This window comes from Columba livia, chromosome 6 (genome assembly GCF_036013475.1).
Source record: "Columba livia isolate bColLiv1 breed racing homer chromosome 6, bColLiv1.pat.W.v2, whole genome shotgun sequence".
Lineage (NCBI taxonomy): Eukaryota > Metazoa > Chordata > Aves > Columbiformes > Columbidae > Columba > Columba livia.
In genome coordinates this window covers 7,843,404-7,867,299 of record NC_088607.1, presented here as the reverse complement: position 1 = coordinate 7,867,299, position 23,896 = coordinate 7,843,404, and the positions used below count along the sequence as shown (strand labels likewise).

Sequence of the window (23,896 nt, the reverse complement as noted above, 5' to 3'; positions counted from 1 at the left end):
TCTTTGTTACACCTCCTGTGAAATTAGTGGAATATATAAGATTCTCCTTAAATCTACGTAAACTTCTGCCAACAGTAACTTCACAAGGATCTTGTTGTGACACTCAGCTACTCTCACAGTACATCTCTGGATGCTGAACAGAGCAGCAATACACAAGAGACCTCTCAAAGGAGGAAGATGACAACTTTACTAGTAGAACTCAGACCGGGACCATGGCAGGAGGTCATGGCCTGAATGGGAATGAATAACACAGGAGATAGCAGTTTCTTACCCTCCCAGCATGAGGTTTACCATACAAAAGCACCAGAAGCATTAAGTGATTTACCCATGTCTGCTGATGCACATCTAGGTTATATTAATTTGGAATGCTGGTCTTGTTTCAGGAAGAACTGTTAGGGAAATATGGGGAATAATAAAGGTATACATTTCCTTCAGGACAAGCCAAAATATTGCATAAATAAAGCAAAGAGTGAAAGTGATATTACCTGTTGCCTTGTATAGCTCCTTAAGATGTCCTTCAGGGAGCCTGATCTGATGGACAGTTATATCCACTGTGCCTCCTCCACTGTCAACAACGATGTAACGGTCTCCTAGTTTGCCAAAGGAAGAGGTAAATTATATTTACATCAGCATTACCACAACAGCATACTGCAATGAAAGCTTCTCAGAGGCATTATCACCATGAGAGAGAATGACTTACAGAAAGTCATGAATGTCTACACTGAAGACTTGACCTTTATTAATAATTATAATGTGATAATTGATAACATGAAATTCAGATGTCAAAAGCTATTCATGTAGCCTGTATGAAAAGTAGATCAGTGGAATCATTCATGCTGCTGGTGTACATTCTAGTGGGTTACCAAATTAATACGGTAACATATTCATAAGGTCTATTCAGAGGAAAATATTCTGGTTGCATTTTAAAAGCTGAATTCCTCTCCATCATCTCCTTAATAAGTCGCCATTTGCTAGAGCATACAGAATTGCAATAACTAAGAGCAGCACATCAACTTGCATTTTTTTTCTTTTCCTATTTATAATCACTCTGAGAACAACACAGTGCGCAGCATATTTGTAAGAAACACAATGCTCACCTACAATAAAAAAACAGTGAGAGCAAAGTTTATTCAAGAAAGGACGCTACCTTCCTCCAGTTCGGACCAGATCTCTCCTATGACATTTTCCACCATGAAGGTACGACTCTGTCGATTACGACGGACAAGTTCCTTAGCTAGTCATTGAAAGAGTAAAAATGACAGAGTTTAAGAAAGCATGAAGGTGGTATCATCAGCTGCAGAAAACAAGAGCAAGTAGACTGATACGTTTTTCAGCCACATTAATCTTCCTTGATAGTAACTGGATTAAAACCAATAACCTAACATGAAAGCTACAAACAGGTCTTATTCCTTTCTTTTTCTATTTTCTGTTTTTTAAAGCACCACCTGGAACCAACCAGCACTGCAATAAAAACCAGGCAGCAGCCTCAGGACCAGGGAGACAATCCCCACATCTCCAAAAGCCCCTACTGATTCTGGGTGCTCAGGTCAAGACGTCTCTTGAGCCTTTCAGGAGATCAGTCTGTCTCAAAACAAGCAGCCAAAATCTCTGCTTCACAGATTTACAAATTCTTAAGGTCACAATGATCACCAAGGCAGGTGCACATGATATTTCAAATATACACCAACAAAACATTAAGCATAACCTAGCTATAATATGATAACAATAAGTTAACTTATAAGACTTAATTGTTACTTATACATTTAAAAGATGCAGAACTGTCCATGAAAATAAAACAGAGTAGTGAGAGCCTTTGCTTTTAAGCTTCTTAATCAACCCCTACATTCCCTGTGTAACCTTCACTCACCTTCAAGGCAATTCTGTAAAACACTACAGAGGAAGAGACGCATCCTATATTAAAATATTATTCCTTCTGAAAGCACCAGCATGCAAATCACTGAATGCCTTTTCCTTCTTGTTTCTACAGTGCCCATCACTGGAAAAAGACCAGCATCCCCTGGCACCCATATCCTCCCTGTGAAGACCCCATGATGCAGCCAAGCTGTGTTAGCCTTGCTGTGCTGACTTAGCAGAACACAGCAAGAGCTTAATCGATGAAGCATTCAAGGGTAGAAAAAGCACTAGGTCTAAGCAAGGGCCGGACACAGAGCCCATAGAAGTCAATGGGAGTCCTGTCATTCACGCCTGTGGGCCAGAAGTGAACACAAGACCCTGCCTTTAACTACAACTGAAGTAATGTTATCCTGGCTGCTATGAACAGTAACATTTTTGGTTTGACTTCACAGCAACAACATGGTCCTTGGAGCACTACTCTCTGTTTATATTTAAAGGGTTTTTCTCCTTAATCTGTTCTCAGCTTGTCTTGGGTGCCTGCCATGCCTTTATGAAATTTTAATTTGAAGCCCAAATTAATTCACTCCAAACTTTGTTTTCATTAATTTTGACATGAAACCTTTCTCATCCCCTATAGCTTTTATTATACAAAGACAAGAAGGAGAACGGTACCCCCTTGTCAAAGTATAAGCCCGTCAGCAGAAATCCAGGATCTGCCAGTTCTGCCCAGCTTCAAAACCTTAGCTGAACAGAGAAACTCTTTTCTTTTATTATTTTCCCAGCAGCAAATCCCTGTGTAGCCTGAAAGCAAGTTCATATAAAATCACATAGAACTGGAATGGGTTCAGGACATGAACAAGGGGGACAGATGGCAAAAGGGCCCTGAAGGAACTGTGTCCTCTAAAGGGATTGTGTCCTGTGCTCTGCATGGGCCTCCATAACACTGAACACATCTGACAAGTGCTGGCTAGGAGAGGCATGGATTTGAGAGAATGATGTAGTGACTCTGCCTAACTAAAAAAAATACCCTCTGGTAAGTACAGAAATAGCTTTACTAGATTAATCTCCCATTTGCCTGTACTGTTTTGACCTAGTAAATGTGATAAAATACAAATTCTTCTGAAAAATTCTTCTGGGAGAGACTGACACACTACCACTGATATCAGTGCAACTGCTACAATTCACACATGCTGGAAATCTGATCCATCATGTAGCAATCACACCTTACTCCTTTGTTTTCCCATTTTTTTTCCCCTATCTTCCTCTATTCTCAGGCAGCATACCAAGCTCAAAAATCTTCTGTAATGAAGAATCTTTTGGCAAGTGACTTACACTGTGGTCCGATCTCTGTCCCTTATTGTAAGTCAGTCTTCAAACACTGATACTAGCAACAGATTCTAGGTCAAAAAATCAGAAGTGCTGTATCTAGTTGCTTTTCTATAAGTAAATTCATCGCTGTATTTCAGTACTTTGTATTCCCTTGAGTACTGAAAATAATTGATTATATTTCATAAAGATGGCATCAAAAAGCATTTGCCAAAACTCTGGAATGCCTCAGACTAGAAGTCTCACTGCAGATCCAGTTATTTAACATTGCTTCAATTATGTAGCTAATTAAACACATAATTGTTTCCAACAAATTAAATTTAAAAAATGATCCAACATGAAGCACTGATTTTAATTAAGCCAGAGAAACACTGCTGTGAAAATACTACACCTCTCCTAAAACACTCTCAATGACAAGGCAAGGCAACAGAGCTACCTGTGTGCTAAAATTCAAGTGTGTGCAAACATGTCTACTGGATCAATGCCTAAACTAGTCTAATTACAGTAACCAGCAAAACAGTTCATAAAAGCAAACCGATGCTGGCTTGAAACATTTCAAGACAGCAAAGACAACAAGAACTGGTAAGAAAACAGCCCTCATGGACAAAGCAAACCTAGGCACAAGAATCTAAAGAACTGAGTCAATAGAAGTACCCTGAGTAAATCCAGTTCCAATGGTGTCACTTGGGCTGTAACCATTGACAGGCGCTCTACTGCTCAGGTCTATCATCTGGTGCAGGCGGAGCTTTCGGCAGTAGATGGAGGCAGCCTCAGGCTCCAGGGCAATGATCAACTGCTCGGGATTTTCAGGAGATGCCATTCCTGCCTGCGAGAGAGAATCAATCAGAGAAGTGGGGTGGGAAATACTGCAGCCTATCAGACACTTTTAAGCAAGTGAACAAGCTTTTCCATAGCTCGGGGTTTCATTTTAGGTCAGCCCTCTGAGTTCAACGCTATTTCCTAAAGGTCTTGATCTGGAAATCGTTCTGCCACAATGTACAGCACAACTTCACAGGCTGTAAGAGGGAAGTACGCATGCACTTACCATGCCAATGTCTAACTGAGCAGCTGTGTGCATGACAAGTGGAGAAAGGAAGAAAGTTGGTTTTAAACCTGTAATGAATGGCCTAAACCCTGAATTCCTGATTAACCCGTGAATATACCTGCTCAGAGGGGCTCTAGTCTCCTTTAAGAAATGAAGGAATACCTTTGGCCTCCTCTTCCCACTAAGTTATTTTAAGTGTGCCTTTCTTTATATGCCAGATATACACAGTCCTTGCTGAAATGGGACTCCCCACACTGTGTAGCTTAGAAGAAATATACGATTCACTTTGCCAGTAATGCATCTTCTGACTCAAAATCAACATTTGCTATTTCAAAATCCATTGCTTTTAAGCACATTCACTTTTGTAACAATCTTAAAAATGCTCAGCATATTCAAGGACTCAAAATACAAAGGAGCAGGTTCCCTAAAATGTAATGAGAACAAGCCTAAAAATAATCTCACATTATAAAAGCAACATTTGCCATTCTTTCTATTTTCTTTATAGATTTTCAGCCTCCAGGCACACAGATTTTCAAGAAGCCACAAGTTCTCATGTAACTGCATAACTCTTAGAGCTGGGCTTCCAGAAAAATATCAAAGAGCAGTCGCTAAAACTGTGTTTTCATTCCTTTTGTTCTGTACTTCTCCCTACTGTACAACTTTCTGTTAAAACAGATAGAAATATCCTTCAACTCTGTCTGGCCAGCTTTTGGTTTACCTGCTGTTGTTAAGTGCCTGAGCACTAAATCATGCTAGCAAACAAGTAAATGAACATTTTTCTGACTCTGTGGTCAGTATTCCAGCAAACCCTCACTTCAGCTCATACATGGACACTGTGGTGGCTCCAACGTGTCCCCAGAAGAAGGCAGACTTGCATGGAAAGACTGTGGACCAGGATTGGAATTTGGCCTCCTTTACACAGCCACCCTGTGGGAATTGCTGGCTAGTTTACACCTGCAGCTAGATACGGAAAGTAAGGCTTGTTGAAAAAGCAATACTGGGGTAAAACTTGGAGAAATAAAATTGTCCTTCACATTTACTGACTCCTTTTACCCTCTCCATTTTAATAAATAACAAAAACCATCTTTCATACAAAGCATCTTCCTTTGATAATGAAAAGGGAAAACCAACAACAAATAAATTCCAAAATAATAAAGTAGGAGTTAAACTAATCATGGTTGCTTATTATTTTGAAAGTATACCTCAAGACTGGAATTACGGTCACTTTACATCCTTTATTGCTGCTGGGCAAAACCTTGTGCTTCAGCACAGGTCCAAGCCAGACTCTCCTGCCATCACACCACTTGCATGCAACCATGTTGGCAGGTACAGGCTGGGGATCAAGTTCTTGCATTGTGCCATAGTATAAACCCAATCTTTCCTTCAGCTGCTCTGGATCATACCATAGTTTGGGTTGGAAAGGACCTTCAAAGCTCCCCCAGTGCCACCCCTGCCATGAGCAGGGACATCTTGATCCAGATCAGGTTGCTCAGAGCCCTGTCCAGCCTGCCCTGGGATGCCGCCAGGGATGGGGCATCCCCCACCTCTTGGGGCAACCTGGGCCAGGCTCTCACTACCCTCAGCGTAAAAAATTCCTTCTGCATGTCTAACCTCGCTCTCTCCTCTTTTAGTTTGAAACTATCACTCCTTGTCCTGTCACAACAGGGCCTGCTAAAACATCTGTCCCCATCTTTCTTATAGGCCCCTTTTAAGTACTGAAAAGCAGCAAAAAGGTCTCCCTGGAGCCTTCTCCAGGCTGAACAACCCCGACTTTCTCGATGTACTAGGCACAATCAGGGCTGGTTTCCTGCCAGCTTACTTAAACATCACTTATTGCCAGCTGAGCTCTTCTGCACACAAAACTATAATTTGTTGCTTTTGAAAGGAAAACATTCCAGATACGAATCAATACTTGATCCCTGGCAGATATTTATCTAATCTGCTAAAGAATTCAAAAAATGTATGGTCTCTGCACATGAACTATCTCAGCCTTTTACTGTTTTTGCCTTTGGAAAGTTTTTCCTAAAAGCCTAATCTGAATCTTTCTTGCTGCAATTTTAAGGCCAGCACCTCTTGCCCTATCCAGCAAGAGCACAGAGAACAAATAGAACAAATAGCTCCCTACTACCCTGCTGCAGCTTTCACATACATTAAAACCATTATCACATCCTGTGAAAGCTCTGAATCTGAGCAGCAAATGTAGGGGTTTTTAATGTCCAGTGATGTGGATGCTCAATCTACTCCATGTACTGGGCATATGTTAGTAGCACAGACAAAGCAAATCCTACTCTTGAGTCTAACCTATGCACTAAGAGAGAAAATTATATTTTAGGGAAAAAAAATATAGTTTGTTGCTAAGGATCTTAAAATCCAAAGGCTACATCATAAGGTATTTGCAGAGGTGATGAGAACTGAGTCACACACACAGAAAATGCACTGAGGGGCAAAAAGATTGTATTAATTGCAAAGTCATCTGTTCTGGGGGCTATTTTGGTACAAATTTCCAAGGGTTCATCTAAAAGAAAACAGTAAACCATTAACAACAACATTTGCTTCCTCCCCTCCTCCAGCAGTAGTCTGTACCATGAACTTTTCACATTGCAGCCTGCATGTCAGGGGGGAAAGGCAGCGACCTGCAGTGGATGGACTCAGACCCATGTTCTCAGACCCTCCAAGTATAGCAGATGCTATTCTTGCTACTTTTTCTGTCTAGATATTATTTTAACATGCTCAAAATATCTCCTGAGGAAAACATTCAAAAGAAATGACAGTTTTTAACATTTCAAAGCACAGCTGATCCTAACAGAATTTCATGAAGAAAACATTGGTAATTTTTGTTAAGATTTTCTTACAGAGTTTGAAGTTGAAATGAAGAATGTGTTATTTCACATCATAAAAACAACATACAAAGATTCTTGCACAGTGAATGGTAGCAGACATCCAACATATATATCCAACATACATATATTTTTTTATACTTACATAGATATGTATGGATCACTACTGACTCTATTTCATACTTTGTGTATGCAGTATTTCTACTCAGATCACAGGTAGCACACTACTGTACAAATATATATATCTACATATAGCATAGAGAAAATGGGGAGATGAGAAAGAAACATGAACACACGCATACTGCTAGGGAGGAATGGAGCAATGAGGCTGCTTTAATACAAGCTCTCAGAAGATGACGACTCGGGAGCCAGTACCTATGTCGCATCACTACAGTCAAAGAGAAATGGACAGATGGGAGAAAAATATCAAGCGTGCAGAGAAAGAACAGTGAGAACAGCAGGAGGTCAACACAAAAAAGCGATGCACTCACTAAAAACATTAACAGTATAAGTTTGGGAATTTTTTCTATATTTTACATTTGTTCCTTTCTATCTGCCTCACTCCATGCCCTCACCCACTGCTGCCCAAGTACTGCTGTAACTAAGACCAGAGACTCACAAGTTCACGGGACAGATCTAAACGATGTCTCTGTATTCAACACCATGTCATATAGATCATTCTGGCAGTGGGACAGATGCGTCACGTTGCTTTTGCCTAGGGGAGTTATAGCTGACTCCATAACAGAGCCATGTCTTGACTCGAGTCTGGTAAGGAGATTTTCTGCCATTTACTCCCTAGCAGCATAAACCCAGTCACCACTTATGAAACACAAAGGAAGCACACAGCAGCTTTCCCAAAAACGCAAATGAGGAAAATCCATCATGGAATTACAAAAATCCTTTGAGTATCAGAAAGTTCTTAAAAAATGAGTTTATTTGCAGGATATTGTTGCACTTATCTACCTGGCAGAAGCAAAGAACACTATGGAAAGAACTATGCTAAAAGACTGCCCCAAACTCCCTTTGCTCATATGCCTGAGGACTAGGATTTAATGCTTTGACAAGAGAACTCTCAGATTTTCACTCACCCCAGTAAAACAGGTCTGTGAGCCAATGCATTGCTGCTCATTCGCCAAGATGCATTGCTCACAGCAAACCTCAAAGTGCGTCAAAGCCTCATCTACTGGAGCACAAATAACTTTACCATCCAGATGCAGGTGAATTCTCAACCTGGTGCACTAGCTCTGCTTTACAGCCAGAGCTGTGTCACCAGACAAGAGCCACAGCTGACCACAAATGCATTCTTGATTCCCTGAACAGCATCCTATGCCAAGTGTTAGACTAATTCATCATCAGCAAATATTGAGGTCTGGAGTGTGGCTCAGTAAAGCAGTTTGAGCATTTCCAGAGAACTAAATGATCCTCACCACATGCAGAATCATCATTACAACAGATTAAAAGATGCTACTTTTAAAACCCAGCCTCACATGCCATGATGCACTATGAAAAAAGCAATGTACATATTTTTTTTTAATATTATAATGTACAGGGCCTTAAAGACAGCACTATAGTACAACATTCCACACCGTCTGAGCTTTTTTAAAAGGCAATAAAAGCCACGACGTAGACAAGCTCCCATCTCTGAAAGCCACCACATTTAGAAGTGTCAGCATTTAGTGCCACACTACATAATATTATAAACTCAGAATCTTCCTTAGGGCAAAAAAAACAGTGAAAATACATCTTAACACAGCCTCTGAAAAAGGTCTAAAAAATAAGAGAAATGGCTAAAAGTCAGTACATACTAGAAATAATGGAGGTGCAAAGGAGCACTGCACAGATTAGGGTTAATCAGATCTGTGCTGGCAGTTTGGTCTTGACCTCTGTTTCACTGGAGTCTCGAGTCAGGGCCAGAGCAAACTGCAGCTGGGTCTACTTCAGTTCTAACGCTCACGTTAACTTGCAGTATGGTGCTGTTCAGCACTGCAAGAGGAGCACAGAGGCCACTCTTGACACCTCAATTACCCTTTGGTCCAGGGACCCACTTTTTACCCATTTAGTAACATTTGATACATTTGACCCTGAAAGTGAGGTAACGAGTAAGTTATTCCAATGTATATTCAAAAATTTTAAATAGTGCATTTTCTCTGGTTAAGAGCTGTGCTTACACTCAGAAGTGAATTTTACTTTCTGTTGCACTATTAACCAGTGAGATGATCCTGGCAGATTCTGTATTCCTTACTAGCTCAGATTACCAATCTGTAAAATATGTATACTAGTGCCTTTGTCCTTTATACACTGAAAGCCACCAAAGGAAAACATTTTGTAAACTAAATATAGAGTAACATAGTATATTACTTTCATGGCAGTTAAATTTGATCTTTCAGAAAGAAAAACAAACCAAGAATGAGGTCTGATTGGATGAATTCTAGTTTGCTGCTTTGATAAACTCTGAGGCAAATAAGACCCGATTCAGTACTGCCTCAGTGCCATAGGCACTGCATTCACAATTAATAAGACATTTCCAGATACAAAAATGTAGCATAAATAGACTACACAAATAAACATGCAAGAGAAGAACCACCTTCATCAGACAGTTGGAAAAACAAGGCATAGAGACTAAATGCCTTGGTTAATGCTGTGCAGGAACCCACAATAAGGCAGGAATTCCACAATCCCAGAACTCCAGTTCAGTGTCCCAGTCAAACGCTCCTCTTCACCAAACAGCAAGCTTCAACTTCTGCATGGGACACCTAGCATGTGCAAAAAGCTTCAGCGTCAGCTACATCCCAGCCTTGGGGCCCCATTCTGCTCTGCAGTTTGCCACCTCCACCAACTACATTACTTTAATCACCTCTGAAGCAACACTGCAGGTCAGATGAGTGGAATGATCCATTCTTCTGAGTGGCAGGAAGAACCTTTTAAACTTGTTCTACCACTAAAGCCACCTTTGTAGCCACCAGTGATATATTTTAAAAGTTGGATTCCATGAAATCGCTCTGCAAAGATAATGTAGTTCATTAGCAAACGAAGCCCTGCAGGACAACATCATTCATCCAAGAAAACAGAAGCTGTGAATTAACATTTTTCTCTTTTCCAATATATTTATTATAATTAGTAACAATAGGAAAGCCATGATTGCAAGTTAAGCACCACACAGTCTCCATGAAGACAGTATTGTGCGACTGAATCAAGGCAACACAAAACAGCAGTTGGAAATTAAGTGTCTTGTGGAATTTACACTGTTTAAACTAATCAATTCATTGTGTTAAGGGATTCATGATAACACCATCAGTTAGTGCCTTGGTAAGTGAGCTCTTCTCTAATTCTCTCCTTTTTTCACTAGCTAGCACTTTCTCCAGTTCTATGGCATCAAACCGGGATCTCACAAATAAACAACTGACACGTAATTACAGAGGCAGAGCATGCCAGGAAAGAAGATGAGCAACATGGGAAAGGACTCACAGCATTATCACAAAGAGGCACGTAAGGGGGAACTGGGTTGACAGGGAGTGGGGCTAGTAGGTATCACAAAGCTGCATGAAAAGCACAGCACATGCAGTTTTGCTACAGCTTAAGTCTTGAGACTTCAGAAGCCTTCACAAAAAAGTTTGAAAATCACTATGCCTTCAGGTACTTTCGTGCTTTGCTGTTAGTCTTCAGAGTGATGAAGAGTACCACAGCACAATAAGCATAGTGAATAAACAGAACAGAGTGAGGTCAGACAGCCCATTTAGCTCAGTCCACTTATCAGTTCAAAGACAGGTTCTTAAAACTGCTCAACAGCCACAAAACAAACAGGATTTTCAAAGGCACCCAGGTTCCTCTTAGAGACCACGTGAAGAGGCTGGGTTTGCCAAAGGCAGGAGGAAGAGCTGCTGGGTGCTCCCCTCCTTTGGAATATTCATCCTCAAGATTTAAGAGCCTAGACGAAAACCAAGAATTTTCTTTCTTTTTTAAAATCTAGTCACGACGATGCTCGAGTGGTGGTTGATCCTGCAAAGACTTGACATTTACACTGTCACAGAAGCACTTTCTGCTTTACAGAACCAAGAGTTTTTTGCTTTCTTTTAAACAACATTTGCTATATATACATGCATATATATAACATATACATAAATGCATACATTGTCACACTGTTGTGGCCTGTTGAGATAAAATCAGGTTTGTGGCACAGGCTGTCCTTTATCCTATTCTGATCAGGTGCCACTGATGATATTTTGCATTTCACAAGTGAGAACATAGTGGATAATTATCACAGCTGCAGAATTCCTTCAGTGTCAGCTTCCCCATCTGTACAGTTAAATGACAGGACAAAGACACCCATCTTTCTGCAAGAAAACTGCTTAAGAGAGCATAAATGAAATCTCAGGCTACAGTAAAATACTAGTAACTATATTTTGTAGACAAAGGAAACATATATTTTGAATGATGACAAGTGGAAGGCAAGGGGGCACAAAACTGGAAGTTAAGAGACCCTGTAACAATTTTCATTTATCCACTTTACACTAGCATAAGTGATTAAGTAACAGGAATGTCAATAGAAGGATGAACCCCAGTGTAAAAGTGAGCCTTTAAATTGTCCTTAGGATTTGGAGATTATCCCAAGACATGTCTCTGAGTCCCCAGGTATCTTGCCTTCTGCCACGATGAAGTAGATACTGTTACTATATATTTTACATAATTTTCCTTGCTTTTAAAATACCAGAGTGTAGGTTTTGCAGTGCTTTTTGAATTTCCAGGCTCACCTATACCAGCAGCTCATATAAAGTAACTAATCCACAGATAATAAACAGTCTTCCCACAGTCTTCCCCTAGGCTGCACTTAGTGCTGCTCACACTTCAAAGGCAGAACTCACAAGCTATGAACTCCTGTAAAGAGAGTTTGTAAGTGAAATGATAGATGACAATAATAATGTACTTCACACTTGCATCTATATAGCTGGTTTGGTTAATTTCACCAGACAAGATATAAATTAATTCCAGGTAATAGTGACGCTACTTCCCATTTAAGAGTTTGCGTATGAACATCTGTGTTGAAGGGGCAAGAGATTTAGATTAGCATTTTATTTATAATTAGACTTAGTTTTATGGTGGAAAAAACTCTTGGATAGCAACTTCAAAAAGCTGGGATGAAACTACATAATCATTGTGTAAACTATTATTAATTCCAAAGAAACCACTAGAATCACAGCCCTCTACTACAGCACTTACACTGAGAAATAACAAAGATGTAAGTACTCATGACTGCTAAATTCCATGAGTAATGGCTACAGAATGAGCTCTGTAAAAGTTCTAAAATGAAGACTCTTGCACCCCTCAGTTCGAGAGGGACATGGAGAAAGTGGAGAGGGTTCAAGCAGGGCTACCAGGGAAGATGTTTGGTAAGGACAGCCTGAGGGAATTGGGTTTGTTTAGTCTGGTAAAGAGGCAGCCAAGGAGCAACATAATAGGTGCCTGCAGCTACCTGAAGGGCAGTTACAAAGACAGCAGAGTACAACTGTTCTCAGTCTTTCCAGGAGGTATAACAAGGGGCAACAGCCACATATTGCAGCTTGTAAAAGTTCCAGTTGGGTATTACGAAAACCTCTTTTTACTAGGAAGGTGATGTAGCACTGGAACAGCTCCTCAAAAGAGGCATCTCTGTCCTTGGAGATTTTTAAAACTTGGCTGAACAAAGCCACTGCTGACCAGGTGTTGGCAATAACCCTGCTTTGAGTGGAAGGTCAGAGTAGATGATCTCCAAACACTTCCAATGAATACATCCATGATTCTAAAATGGTGCAGATATTATACACTAAGAAAGACCAGAACTGCTGGTAGGAATCTTTCCCAAACACCAAAGACTTACACACTTTCTCATTCCTTGTCATTGTGAATGCCATGTCAAATTCTTGCTTGTATGAGCGAGAGGAAGCCCATTGTGTCTGACAGTTTGACAGCAGTACCAGGCTCACCATAACAAGCCTGCAGTTAGTCAGGGCCTCACAGGTTTCCCTATGGAGTTCAGCCATCTTTGCAATTAGAACTTTTATTTAAGTGTCTTGAGATCAAAAGGAAACATTTGTCACTGTATCCTTTTCTTTTTTAATCTGAAAACTACACTTCTAAAATTTGAAAATATAAAGAGCATAACAGTCCTAGGCAGCCATTTAGCCTTAAACACTAGCCCATCCTTCACTTCACAAAGTGGTCCAACATATGGAAAGCAATTAGTTTAATGCATCAAGGATGCATAAGTTGAGTTTACTACTTTAATACAATCTGCACCAAAAAACCCCACAAAAATCTGCCTCAGTCCAATGTCTTAATTCATTTTCCTATATTTGGTTATAGAGAAAAAATGGTTTTCTGCTTAAAAACGTGAGAATAAAATAGCAGACCTAGATTTTAAGCTCAATTCTTTTGCATTCAGCTTTGCTACAAGCTTCCCATATAACATTTTGCAAGTTACTTAGACCAAACTTTGTGAAACAATTCACTAAAGCAAATGTATGAATTTCTAGTAATCAGCTCAATATCGAGGTTTACAATGGAGCTGTTGCTGAAGTTTGATGGGATGAGGCGTGCTTAGATTCTGAGTAACCACACTGGCTATCAGTCATGTACATACCTGATCTTGCTACTCAGCAAGCTCCTTTGGACCAAAGCAGAACTGATTTGGTATTTCATTTCTGTTCACTAACCTAGCAATAAAGCTTCTCCTATGTTAAGAAAAAAAGTGCAGTCTGTAACACTGCTCCCTCCTAATGGCTGTTGAGAAACTATGGCATTATCCCATTCTGAAAAGCAAGAAGATAAACAGGGCATCTGGAACTGTAATGAAGTGCGACTTTCACTTTCAGCACACTCTGAATAATGAATTTTGCGGAGCTGCATTGGCTACAGTCAGAACTGCAACATCTGTGTGGTCACTGATTAGATGAACCAATTTGTTATAGATGACTAGGCTGTCTTATTAAGATAAATGCCTTTGCTAAGCATGGTCAGACTGCCTAAATTTATTCTTCCTGGGGTTGCTGTTACAAAGCTAAGAGTACAGATTGCTTTACTAGTGCATTACTATACTTTATATTTTATACATTATTTTTATAACCTATTATTTGTATTTTCAACCTGAACTTGAAATTATTTGGGACTGTAAGCACTGTTTGATTCTATTATTAAAACCCATACTCATCAGGTCTTCCGGATTTTGTATTATAATTTCCCTTTTTTGATTTATAAAACAATAAAACTTACTAAACATAACATATAATACAAAACTTTGAAACTCCTAAAATGCATGTCATCCAGAGAAGGAAGAGCAGCAGATAATCTCAAGGGCTCCTGAGCTCTATGCTCAGGGAAACAAGGCTCTCCTGTACAGTAGGAGCAATGAGAGCACAGAGAATCGGAAATATTGTCAAATCCCTACATGTGACACTAACAGAATTGCAGAATATTGAAAGAATACAGTATTCACTACATAAGTGATACCAGGATTAACATTATACTTCTAGTCCACATGCTAAAGTACATAAGGCTTCCTGCAGAAAACAATGCTGTTAAAAAGGGCTTCTTCTTGTCTAGCCTTCCAAAATATCATCCTCTCTCACTCAGAGAAGTCCTTTAAATGGTTTGTCTTAGTTCAAAAACCCAAAGAAGATTACAATTCCAAACTGTACTGTGACAGCCCTGACAGGTGAATGCCAGCCTACCCCAAACCCAGCAGACATGTTCAATGACTAAAGAAAAAGGTCCTTGAGAAAATCTTGAACTATTTTACAAGTGTCATGCTGCCCACACAGAAGACCGCCCAGAAATGTGTACGAGCTGTTTATTCTAAACTTATGCTTTCATTGAAAAAAATACATCATTAATTTTTGAGGGACTGCTGGTCATTTGTTCACCTCTCAAAGGAAAAGTCTATTCGTGCTGAACTTCCCATGGAGGTGATTTCAGGTTTTGCAGAGCTCTACAGAGCTGAGGGCTAACGTGGAAGGACAGAATCAGCATTCTATCTTGGCAAAGGTGAGAGACAGAAATCAAAGAGATAAAAGAGTGGGAAGGAGTGTATATTGCACCTGTGGAAAGGTCTGGGAAGAGGGTCAGGAGGAACTGCCACATCCCACTGCCTGTTCTGCTCCTCAGTCTCTGACTCCCCTCTTCACGCACATACTTCAGCAAGCTCCAGCGCTTGGGCTCAGACCTGCACCAACCACAGCCGCAGTGCTGGCTCACTGAGAGTTCACATCTGTTTTCAACAGACTGTGCAGAGATGGGCAAGGGCTGCCACATCTCCCAGCAGCACAAGACAGCACCCAAAAGCCCAAACACGCCACTCTGAGAATGCTTTCTGATGCAGTCACAGAGACTATATGTCTGCCGTAAGACCCCTTCTCTCTCCTCCCCTGTACTGAAACCTACATCAATAGGATGTGAACTCAGAACCTCTGCCTTTTTATTCCTCCAAAATTTTCACCAATACTTGGCCCACAAATAACTCCAAACCAGCATTATTAAAGCTGACTCACATATTGCTGAATGATAACTTGTTAAGGGAGAGGCTGTGTTGGCAGTTTGATGATAAATGGGATCACAGTGCCATTGAATCCATACCTCCACCACTGTGGTGTTGCTGCAGCTTGCTCCCAAGTGACTGTTGCCATAGATCACATTTGTGCAGTAAATGAAAGCTTAGCTCCGAATGGCATTACCAAGATCTTTTTTTCTGCATTACACTATATCCCCCAAGGTGCAGGAGGACATTAGTTGCAAGTTTTATGACTAGCACACATTAGAGAAATGGAGCCATTAAATTCTCATAAGCTTTTCAATTTTTCATGTTACATTATTGTAGAAATGCTTTTTGTACCATGGGCATGCACCAGTTACCACAACAGCAAAGCCTGACTCTCCTCCTATTTAAGCAACCTCTTAGTGTCTCAGGCTCTCCCCTTCGCTTTGTTTCAAAATATCCTCATTGTAGGTCCTCATGGCTCAGGGTGATTTTATTAGAGACACATAAGTGGCCCTGACTGACAGCAGTTTCATCGAGAAAATTATACGCTTTCTATTTATTGTTAGTTACATCTTATTTTATGCCTTGGTCTTTCTGAGTTAGCCTTAATATTTTTCACTATAGTTCTATTTCCAGCTTGTATTTCCTTTATTTGTCTTTGTAACTGAATACTGGCACCTAAGATGCTTTTTCAGTCAACCTATTACCTCCTTCGTTGTCCTTTGTAGGAATTTATTACAAACAGTCCTACCCAGCTCTATATCTTGTCCACCCTGATTTATATGTGTTCGCAGACTTCTATCACTCCCCCGACTCCTCCTGAATGTAGTTTAAAGCCTTTCAGACTGTTTTCTTCTTTTATCTGGAAACACCCATCCAGCACAGTTTTCCCTCCAGGCAGAGGGAAGATTCTGATTTTTGGCTACTTCTATTAGCTCCAGTGCCCTTTCAGGCAATTTCTAAGATCCCGAGAAACATGTTCTACAGCTTTATAAGACAGGCGCAGATCCATCTACCTACTCCCACCTAAAATGCTATGAAAATCTCCTGGTTTACTTGCTTAGAAAAATAAAGCCTCCAAATATTCCAGTTTGTGCAATGGAAGTGGACAAACAGAAATGCACAAAACTGGATTAGCAGATGGCTTTGTCAACCACCTGTGCTTTCATGTGAACCTGGCTAAGTAACTGAAATGTGTAATCAAGATCCATTAGTACACATTTCCCACTGTGCTGAGTTCCCACTCTGTAATCTTCACTTCTCAGTTAGTTATCCTTTCCTAATTAAACACAGCTACATGATGCAGAATCCTCCCCAACATATCATTTCATAAACATTTTAATCCTTATGATTAAAAAGACCTTAATATCACAAAAGTGAAAGCATGGACTCAAGAGAACCCCAGAAGCTACAAATAACCAGGATGGTTGATGTATTAACACACTTCTGCCTTGTCTGCCTCCACTAACAAGTACCATTTCAAAAAAAATCACCAGCTTTCCAGTGTTGCTTATGCCTGAACATTATTGCCTTAAGTAGTTTATAGCAGAAGTCTGTTACATGTGCCTAGAGAAATAAATTTCAGTTGCATGTGTTTTACATGCCAAAGAAAATTATTGAAAAGGAATAAGAATAGTTCACCTTCACAGATAACAAGCTAGTTAAAACTCTCTTGTCATCTTTTTAAAATCAAATGTACTTCATGTCATGTTTTTATTAGCAAGAGTTTTTATGTGCCATCACATGACTCTTAGACCAGATTGTTTACTTTTCTCTGCAGGTTTCTACAGAGCAGGGTAGTACTGATCAATGTATTGTAACCCTGGAACACAATGTGTTAAACAATTCTCATGACAAGCATTCCATGACAAAAATGATGTGAAAACATTAATAAAGATTCAGAGATGGTTAAAGAAAGCCTCTGGAATTCCAGGCTCACATGCTTAACCCTATAACCTAGACTGCCTCTATGTTTATTTATACAAGCTTACCATGCAAACATTTGTATTTGCTATTTGTAATTGGAATACAAATCTACTTCAGAGATGCAGAACTCCATTTCAAAACCAACAGTTCATATTAAAAGAAAAGAAACCTCAATATCCCCAGCTAATTGGTGTTTTTAAGATTACAGAATGTTTTGGGCAAGTTTATGAAAATGCACTATCCTTCCCTTTCCTTTGCTCTGCCCTACGTGATCTTCATATGCCATGTTTTGCTTTCTTATTTTATAGCTTCACATATTCCTGTCACACTCCAAACTCTTTCTTAAAACCTTATTCTTATTGGCATGTTCATGGAATTCCAGCCTGCAGATTCTGCTCTGCACTTGGTGTGCCTGAAGAATTTGTATTGAAAGATGAGCTGGAAGAATGCCTTTACTAAAAAGAAACCCTCTGCCAAGAATATCAGATCTTGTGTTCCTCTAATAAACAATCTACAGTGCCTGAATTTCATTTGGATAAGGGATTAAAACTACTGGTCATAGTAATATATTAAGACAGCAAAGTGCTGTTAAGACTGAACCAACAATTCATGCCTACCTAGATCAAATGGATTTCTACAAAAATGTTCTTGAGTACTTTTACAGTTTCACCGTTCCATTAGAGGACACATACTTTATTTTAGATTTATTTTTTTTCAGCAGTAATACAAGACTAACAAAACAATGCGTTTTCTTGTGTCAGGACAATCTCAGAGGTGGGATCCTGGTTTTGTGTCCATGCTTACATGTCACTCTGCTGAGGCTGTAAGCTCCGGGCCAGGTTCATGAGCTTGAAGTGGCTTGTCTCCACACCTAAGCCACCTCTTCATGTTGGGGTCTAAACCCTGGGCCCAGCACATGTTGCATTTGGCTGCTTTTGCAACGACAAGGGCAGGTCCCACCCACATGAGTGGGATGGAGTCCTCCCACAGGCTGTCCAACCATACCACTCTGCCAAGGTCTCTAAAATAAGAAAAGGTATCAGCAACTTGAATTCGTTACTCACAATGAGAGTTCTTCATGAGAAAGGGAGTCCTTCCGAGACTGGTAAACACAGCACTTCTGACAGAACTTCACCAAAGCAAAGAATTTGAAAGGGAACAACTAGGACACAGCAACAAGAAAAGTTAACACTATTTGTGATGCCTTATATTTCACTGGTGGGGGAAATGAGAAACCTGACAGATGCATCCTAAGACTCATTATTTAGGATGTAACAAACACAGATGCAACGTACAGTAATCCCAACAGACAAGCTTTGGGAAAGGAAACTTTAGTCAAAATGGGTCCTGCAGAGATGATCCTCTGCTCTTGCCACAGAGCTTTCTCTAAATGTGACCAGACCTCCACATGTGTACACAGCTTTAGAACAATCTCTGGATACATAGGACTTTAGCACGAGGGACAGGAAGGAGCACCTGTGGACTGTTATTCAGGAGGGGAATAATTTTGACTCAGCAAAGTAAGGTTGTAAGGACATGCAGCTCTCTACAGCCTATCAGACTTAGTCTCTCAGGAGGCCCCAGAGAGGAAGGCAAATGGGAATAAACCTGCTTCATAAGGTAACAACTCAAATATAAAAAGAGTTAAGGATGCAAGAAGTACAGCAGATGAATACAGATGGGGCAGGCAGGGTAACAGCAAGAAGCAATGAGGAGAAGTTTTTACATATCAGTAGATCAATCATGGTCAAACTTTTGTATGCATGAAAAAAATAGCATTTTAGAGAGGGTCTCAGAGAAGGAAAATGAGTTAGCATTACAGATGTTCACGTCCAGGACATGCAGCTTATAACACAGATGGAGTCAAATATAGGTTGATTCCCTGTCAAATGTGAGACTACAAACCCCTTTAGAACAGGCCAGGTTTCCAAAGCCAAGGAAATGATGTTGCAGTAACCAAGATGCAAAATCAGCGACAGCTTTGATGAAAGCTCAGCAGTATGTACAGACAGAAAAGCTGTCATGCAGACAGAATTAGGATTTTGAAAGAGAGAGGAAGAACTGTGAGCTGAAGGGAACACCCAGATTACTCATTCAAATGAGAAAGCAGCACCGCAGCTAGAAGTGGGAATTGCAGAAGCCCTTGGGCAGATTAAATTTTCCAGGTTAGCAATGTATTAAGGAAAAACAGAGATGGGGGATGTCAGAGAGGCATTAAGATTGTAGGCTGTGCAAAAGCTGATGGATGTTGAATGAAGATGCAGACCTACAACACTTTTTACTTGATTTTAGTAATTCCATGTAATATTTACCTTTGCCTACATAACCACTTGACCATTCCAGAAAGGCTGGATTATGATTAGGATCCAATAACTGAAGCCATTAATATTTTTGTTCTCTTAGAGCTTGCCACAGATAATTCAAGCAGATTTCCACAGCTCATAAAGATTTTCTACCAGTTAACTCTCAGTTTAGACTAGTGGTTGTACCTCAGTGTGTTTCCAGTAACAAAATTTCTACCACTGCCTTTTCACACTTTACTCGATGCCCTGATTACTCTTACAAGAGCTCTCATTTTCAGGATGTTTGGATGTCCCAATAGCTAGCAACAAGGGCTGCAACTTCTGATCCGTCTGTACATACTGGTTTGAGGAAGATGTTGGATCCAGCAATAGGAATCTGAAAGACTGAATGGCAATGCAGAACTCTCAGTTTTCTGTGCTTCTTTATTCATCCCCATGACTTAAAAAAAACACAACAAACAACCATGTGTGTCAAGTAAACATCAACCATTTCCCTAAACTCTTAGGTTTTGCTGCAATTGATCACACAGCCGAAGTTAAAAGCCTTGTCAGTCCTCACTATTTATCAACCCTGCCGATAAAAGTACACGATCACAGAAACAGCCACAGACACAGACACTAATTAACAACATTCCATTGTGCCACAAATGAGAAATGCCAAGAGATCTACCTTATCCTGCCCTGCTTCTTACACAGCTCCCGGTTCACGAGCACACATGCACACAGACAGCAGGCAGACAACAATATACAAAGATAATGAATGGGTCTCTAGTGTTTCAGATTTACCTACAAATGTGTCCTTCCATCAGAACTTTAAGAGTGTTTTGCTTCTGGCACTAGCATAAGCAATCCCACAACAAAGACTGTTGAGAAAAATGTTGCTCAACATTAGAGATAGTTAGAAACAGAGTTAGAAATATCTGGGGACTTCCCAGGAGCACTTTGCAAATTACTCATGAACTACAAGATAGTCTACAAACTGTGTGCATCGCATAGCTGCTGCCAATGGGTTACGCAAGTCTCTGACCAAAAATAAATAAAACACACCAAAAAATGAATATCCTGATTAAAAGAATGTGTACATCTCATGTATCAAAGATACAAACTGAATTGGAAATAAAGGATATGCATATGGAAAATGCACATATTTGGGGGGGGTGGGGGGGTGGTGAGGAGAAAGAGTTAAATGCAGACAAACCTCTTACTGGTGAAAATAGCATTTGAATTTAATTTTATATTCAGACTATCCGGTTCACAGTCCTTTCATTCCTACTGTGGGAAAATGAGAACTGGAAAAAAGTCCCACCAAGGAGGTTCTTTGCTTTCCCTCCTCTTTTTTTTTTTTTTAAACTTCAAAAGTCTGTGATGACCCAAAAAAAGTAAGAAAACAAAACCGTGTCCAGTGTTTTAAAATCAGCTTTCCCTTGGGTCTCAAAACTGCATCTGTTGCATGTGCACTGAATTGAGCAGAAATACAGTGTACAAGATTACTAAACCATCAGTCTGCAGGGGACAACAATATATAAAAGTAAATAGAAAGAAAAAGGAATTTAAGAGGTGAATATATATGACTTATAACTACTGCTTGGTAGAGTCAACTTCTCTTTCAATGTTTCTAGTCTGACTCCTTTCTAGATCATTTCTATACAGTCTATACTAGAGCTAATTGTCCCAAATACATGTTATCATTTAGCCTATCAACTAGGGCTTTAGAGAACCATTTCTACATTCAGCCTATAGCCTTACCTTGTAGGCAGCTTGTCTCATAAACTGCTTTGCAGGCTGCTTCCAAATAGCAGGCACTGTAATGACCCATCTTACTTCAGTGTTTTCAAAGTCTGAGCCTCCTTGGTCACTAAGCTCCTAAATAAAAGGAAAATAGAGGTGAATGCAAAATGATGGTTGTCAGCTTTATCAGAAAACATTCTTTTCTGCTGGCTCCAGTAACAAACTTTTTCCTTTCAATTTTTCCCTGCTACATCTATGCTACAAATCAGAATTATTGCCAACCTGTCAAGAATGCTTTACTATGCCAAAAACTGGGATTAGGGTTGATGCCTGCTCAAGGAGGCCTATAGAAAAGTTTACTGCTCAACATGAAGTAGGAGTTAGTTTTTCCAAAAGCAGCTCATGCACTGCTGAATATTGCAGAACATTTATGTACATTCTTACCCATAGTGCGGGATTTGCTGTTAGATTGCATAATTCACACTTGCATCTGGATTAATACACAGGAAAATATTTGAGGTATCACTGATGAACATTGTGTTTTACAATCCAGACTTTTCAATGACTTCTTTATATACCACTTACCTTTAAATCAAATTTTTACAACTCAGTTAGCAAGGGGAAGTTACAGTTAAACCCTTTAAAAAATATGACTGATTGGTCCTTGAAAATTTTACTTTAAGCAAACATTCAAGCCTAGTTTAGTTCTTTTATTGTGCTTTTTTTTTTTTCCTTAAAAAGAAGAAAGTCTGTATTGCATTTGCAAATTAGGTGATATACTGACATGTTTTGGGAAAGGTTCCAAGTGAAATGTCATTACCATATGTCCTATCTGAACCTTTCCCTGTTTGGATGGAAATTTAGAAAGGTGAACAACGGGCCTTCAGAATGTGCCAAGGTGTTGTGTTTGTTTAGCTATGCTGCAGTTCAAAAATCCATGCTAGAAAAGTAGCACCTTTATACTGTACAGGGCACTAGGAATGGACAAATTACAGTCCTAGTAACAGTTCATTTACATTGCTCGTCTAATTAGTTTCAGCATACACTCACAAATCACAGGGATTTATTTATTACCATCAGGAAAGGATGTGGCCCTGAACAGGCGGCACAGCAAATACATGGGACTGTACCCAACAGCATTCATATTCACTAAGAGTTTCCCCAGACTATACACAGGTTCAAGTCTGTGACTCCACAATCGACTCTAAAATCTAGTTAACTAAGTCTCTGAGACAAGAGGAGGCATCTGAGTTGTAATGGTAGGATTGTTTCTCCGTAGCCATAAAGAATACACTGACAGCTCACAGAGAATAAGTCAAACCCATTCAAAAAAGTAGGTTAGTTCTTAACAACAAGGCTATTTTAAATAATGCTTGCATGGATAAATATTCCGATTTGACTTAACAACTATGATAGTATGCTTATGTTGACATTATAGCAGCCCATTTGGAGGCAATGTGTGTTTAACTCACATTTGACTGTTTACATGATAATTTAAATCCCAACAACTGTTTACTGGGGACATGTACTTCACAGGAGAATACGCAAAACAACCTTGTGACCGAAGAAGAATATTACGAGATACTAGTATTGCAACTTTTCAAATGGGAAATGGAAAACAGAATGCATTTTTCCCACCAACACCAACCACACTAGGGAAAAAAGAAAAAAAAAAAAATCATAAAGAAAATTTTAAAAAAGGCAACATAAATGGAGGCAGTCCATCATAACACATTCACAAATTAAACCCCAAAACATGTCTTTCGGTTTCTGCCTATTGCTTGCTAGATTTTCTGCATAAACATGCATTCAGGATCAGGGCAACATACCATAATCTAATTGTGGCTCTTCGGCACACACACCACAGTTTAACACTGTAGAACAGAATAAAGGGAGCATTGTGGAAAGGTACCTGAGTTGGTTCAGGTAATGGAGGCTATATATCTGTGCTGGTGCAGAATTTGGCATATGGTAATATACTGAACCTCTCAGTGCAACCAAGGAGCCTGTACAGATCATCGCATTGGCATAATTACACCATCTCCACCAGTTTAGCCAGCTTGTACACCTCTGATTTACAGTGAGATTCCAGTCATCAAATTAAAACACAAACTTTTAATAATCTTTTTATTACAAAATAAATCCAGCTCATCCGTCTTCTCTTTGCTTAATCAGTGTAGACAAAGTCAGGTTAGGGCAGGAGACATTAGTAGGTGCCCAGGCTACTGCAATTCACAGGGCCAACTCTGGAACATGAGAGAACCTCGAGTGAAGGCAGAACAACCCGTTATCCCAGCAGCAGAATGTAAGGGATGAGGACAGGACCTAGTCTCAAATTTAATTCCTGAGCTTCAGCTCCTGCACGTTTAAATTC

The 23,896-nt window shown here is 39.8% G+C and overlaps 1 protein-coding gene across 3 annotated transcripts in view; it reads right to left on the bottom strand.

Annotated features, from left to right (window-relative positions):
• Positions 1 to 23,896, bottom strand: part of HSPA12A (heat shock protein family A (Hsp70) member 12A) — a 99,831-nt gene that overhangs the window by 8,882 nt on the left and 67,053 nt on the right. For all 3 annotated transcript variants that reach the window (XM_065066908.1, XM_065066910.1, XM_065066909.1), the window contains 4 exons: positions 21,541 to 21,657; positions 3,835 to 4,006; positions 1,148 to 1,234; positions 486 to 590 (listed from right to left, as the gene is read on the bottom strand). In XM_065066908.1, the coding sequence (XP_064922980.1) occupies positions 486 to 590; positions 1,148 to 1,234; positions 3,835 to 4,006; positions 21,541 to 21,657 (481 nt within the window). The remainder of the gene's footprint in view (positions 1 to 485; positions 591 to 1,147; positions 1,235 to 3,834; positions 4,007 to 21,540; positions 21,658 to 23,896) is intronic.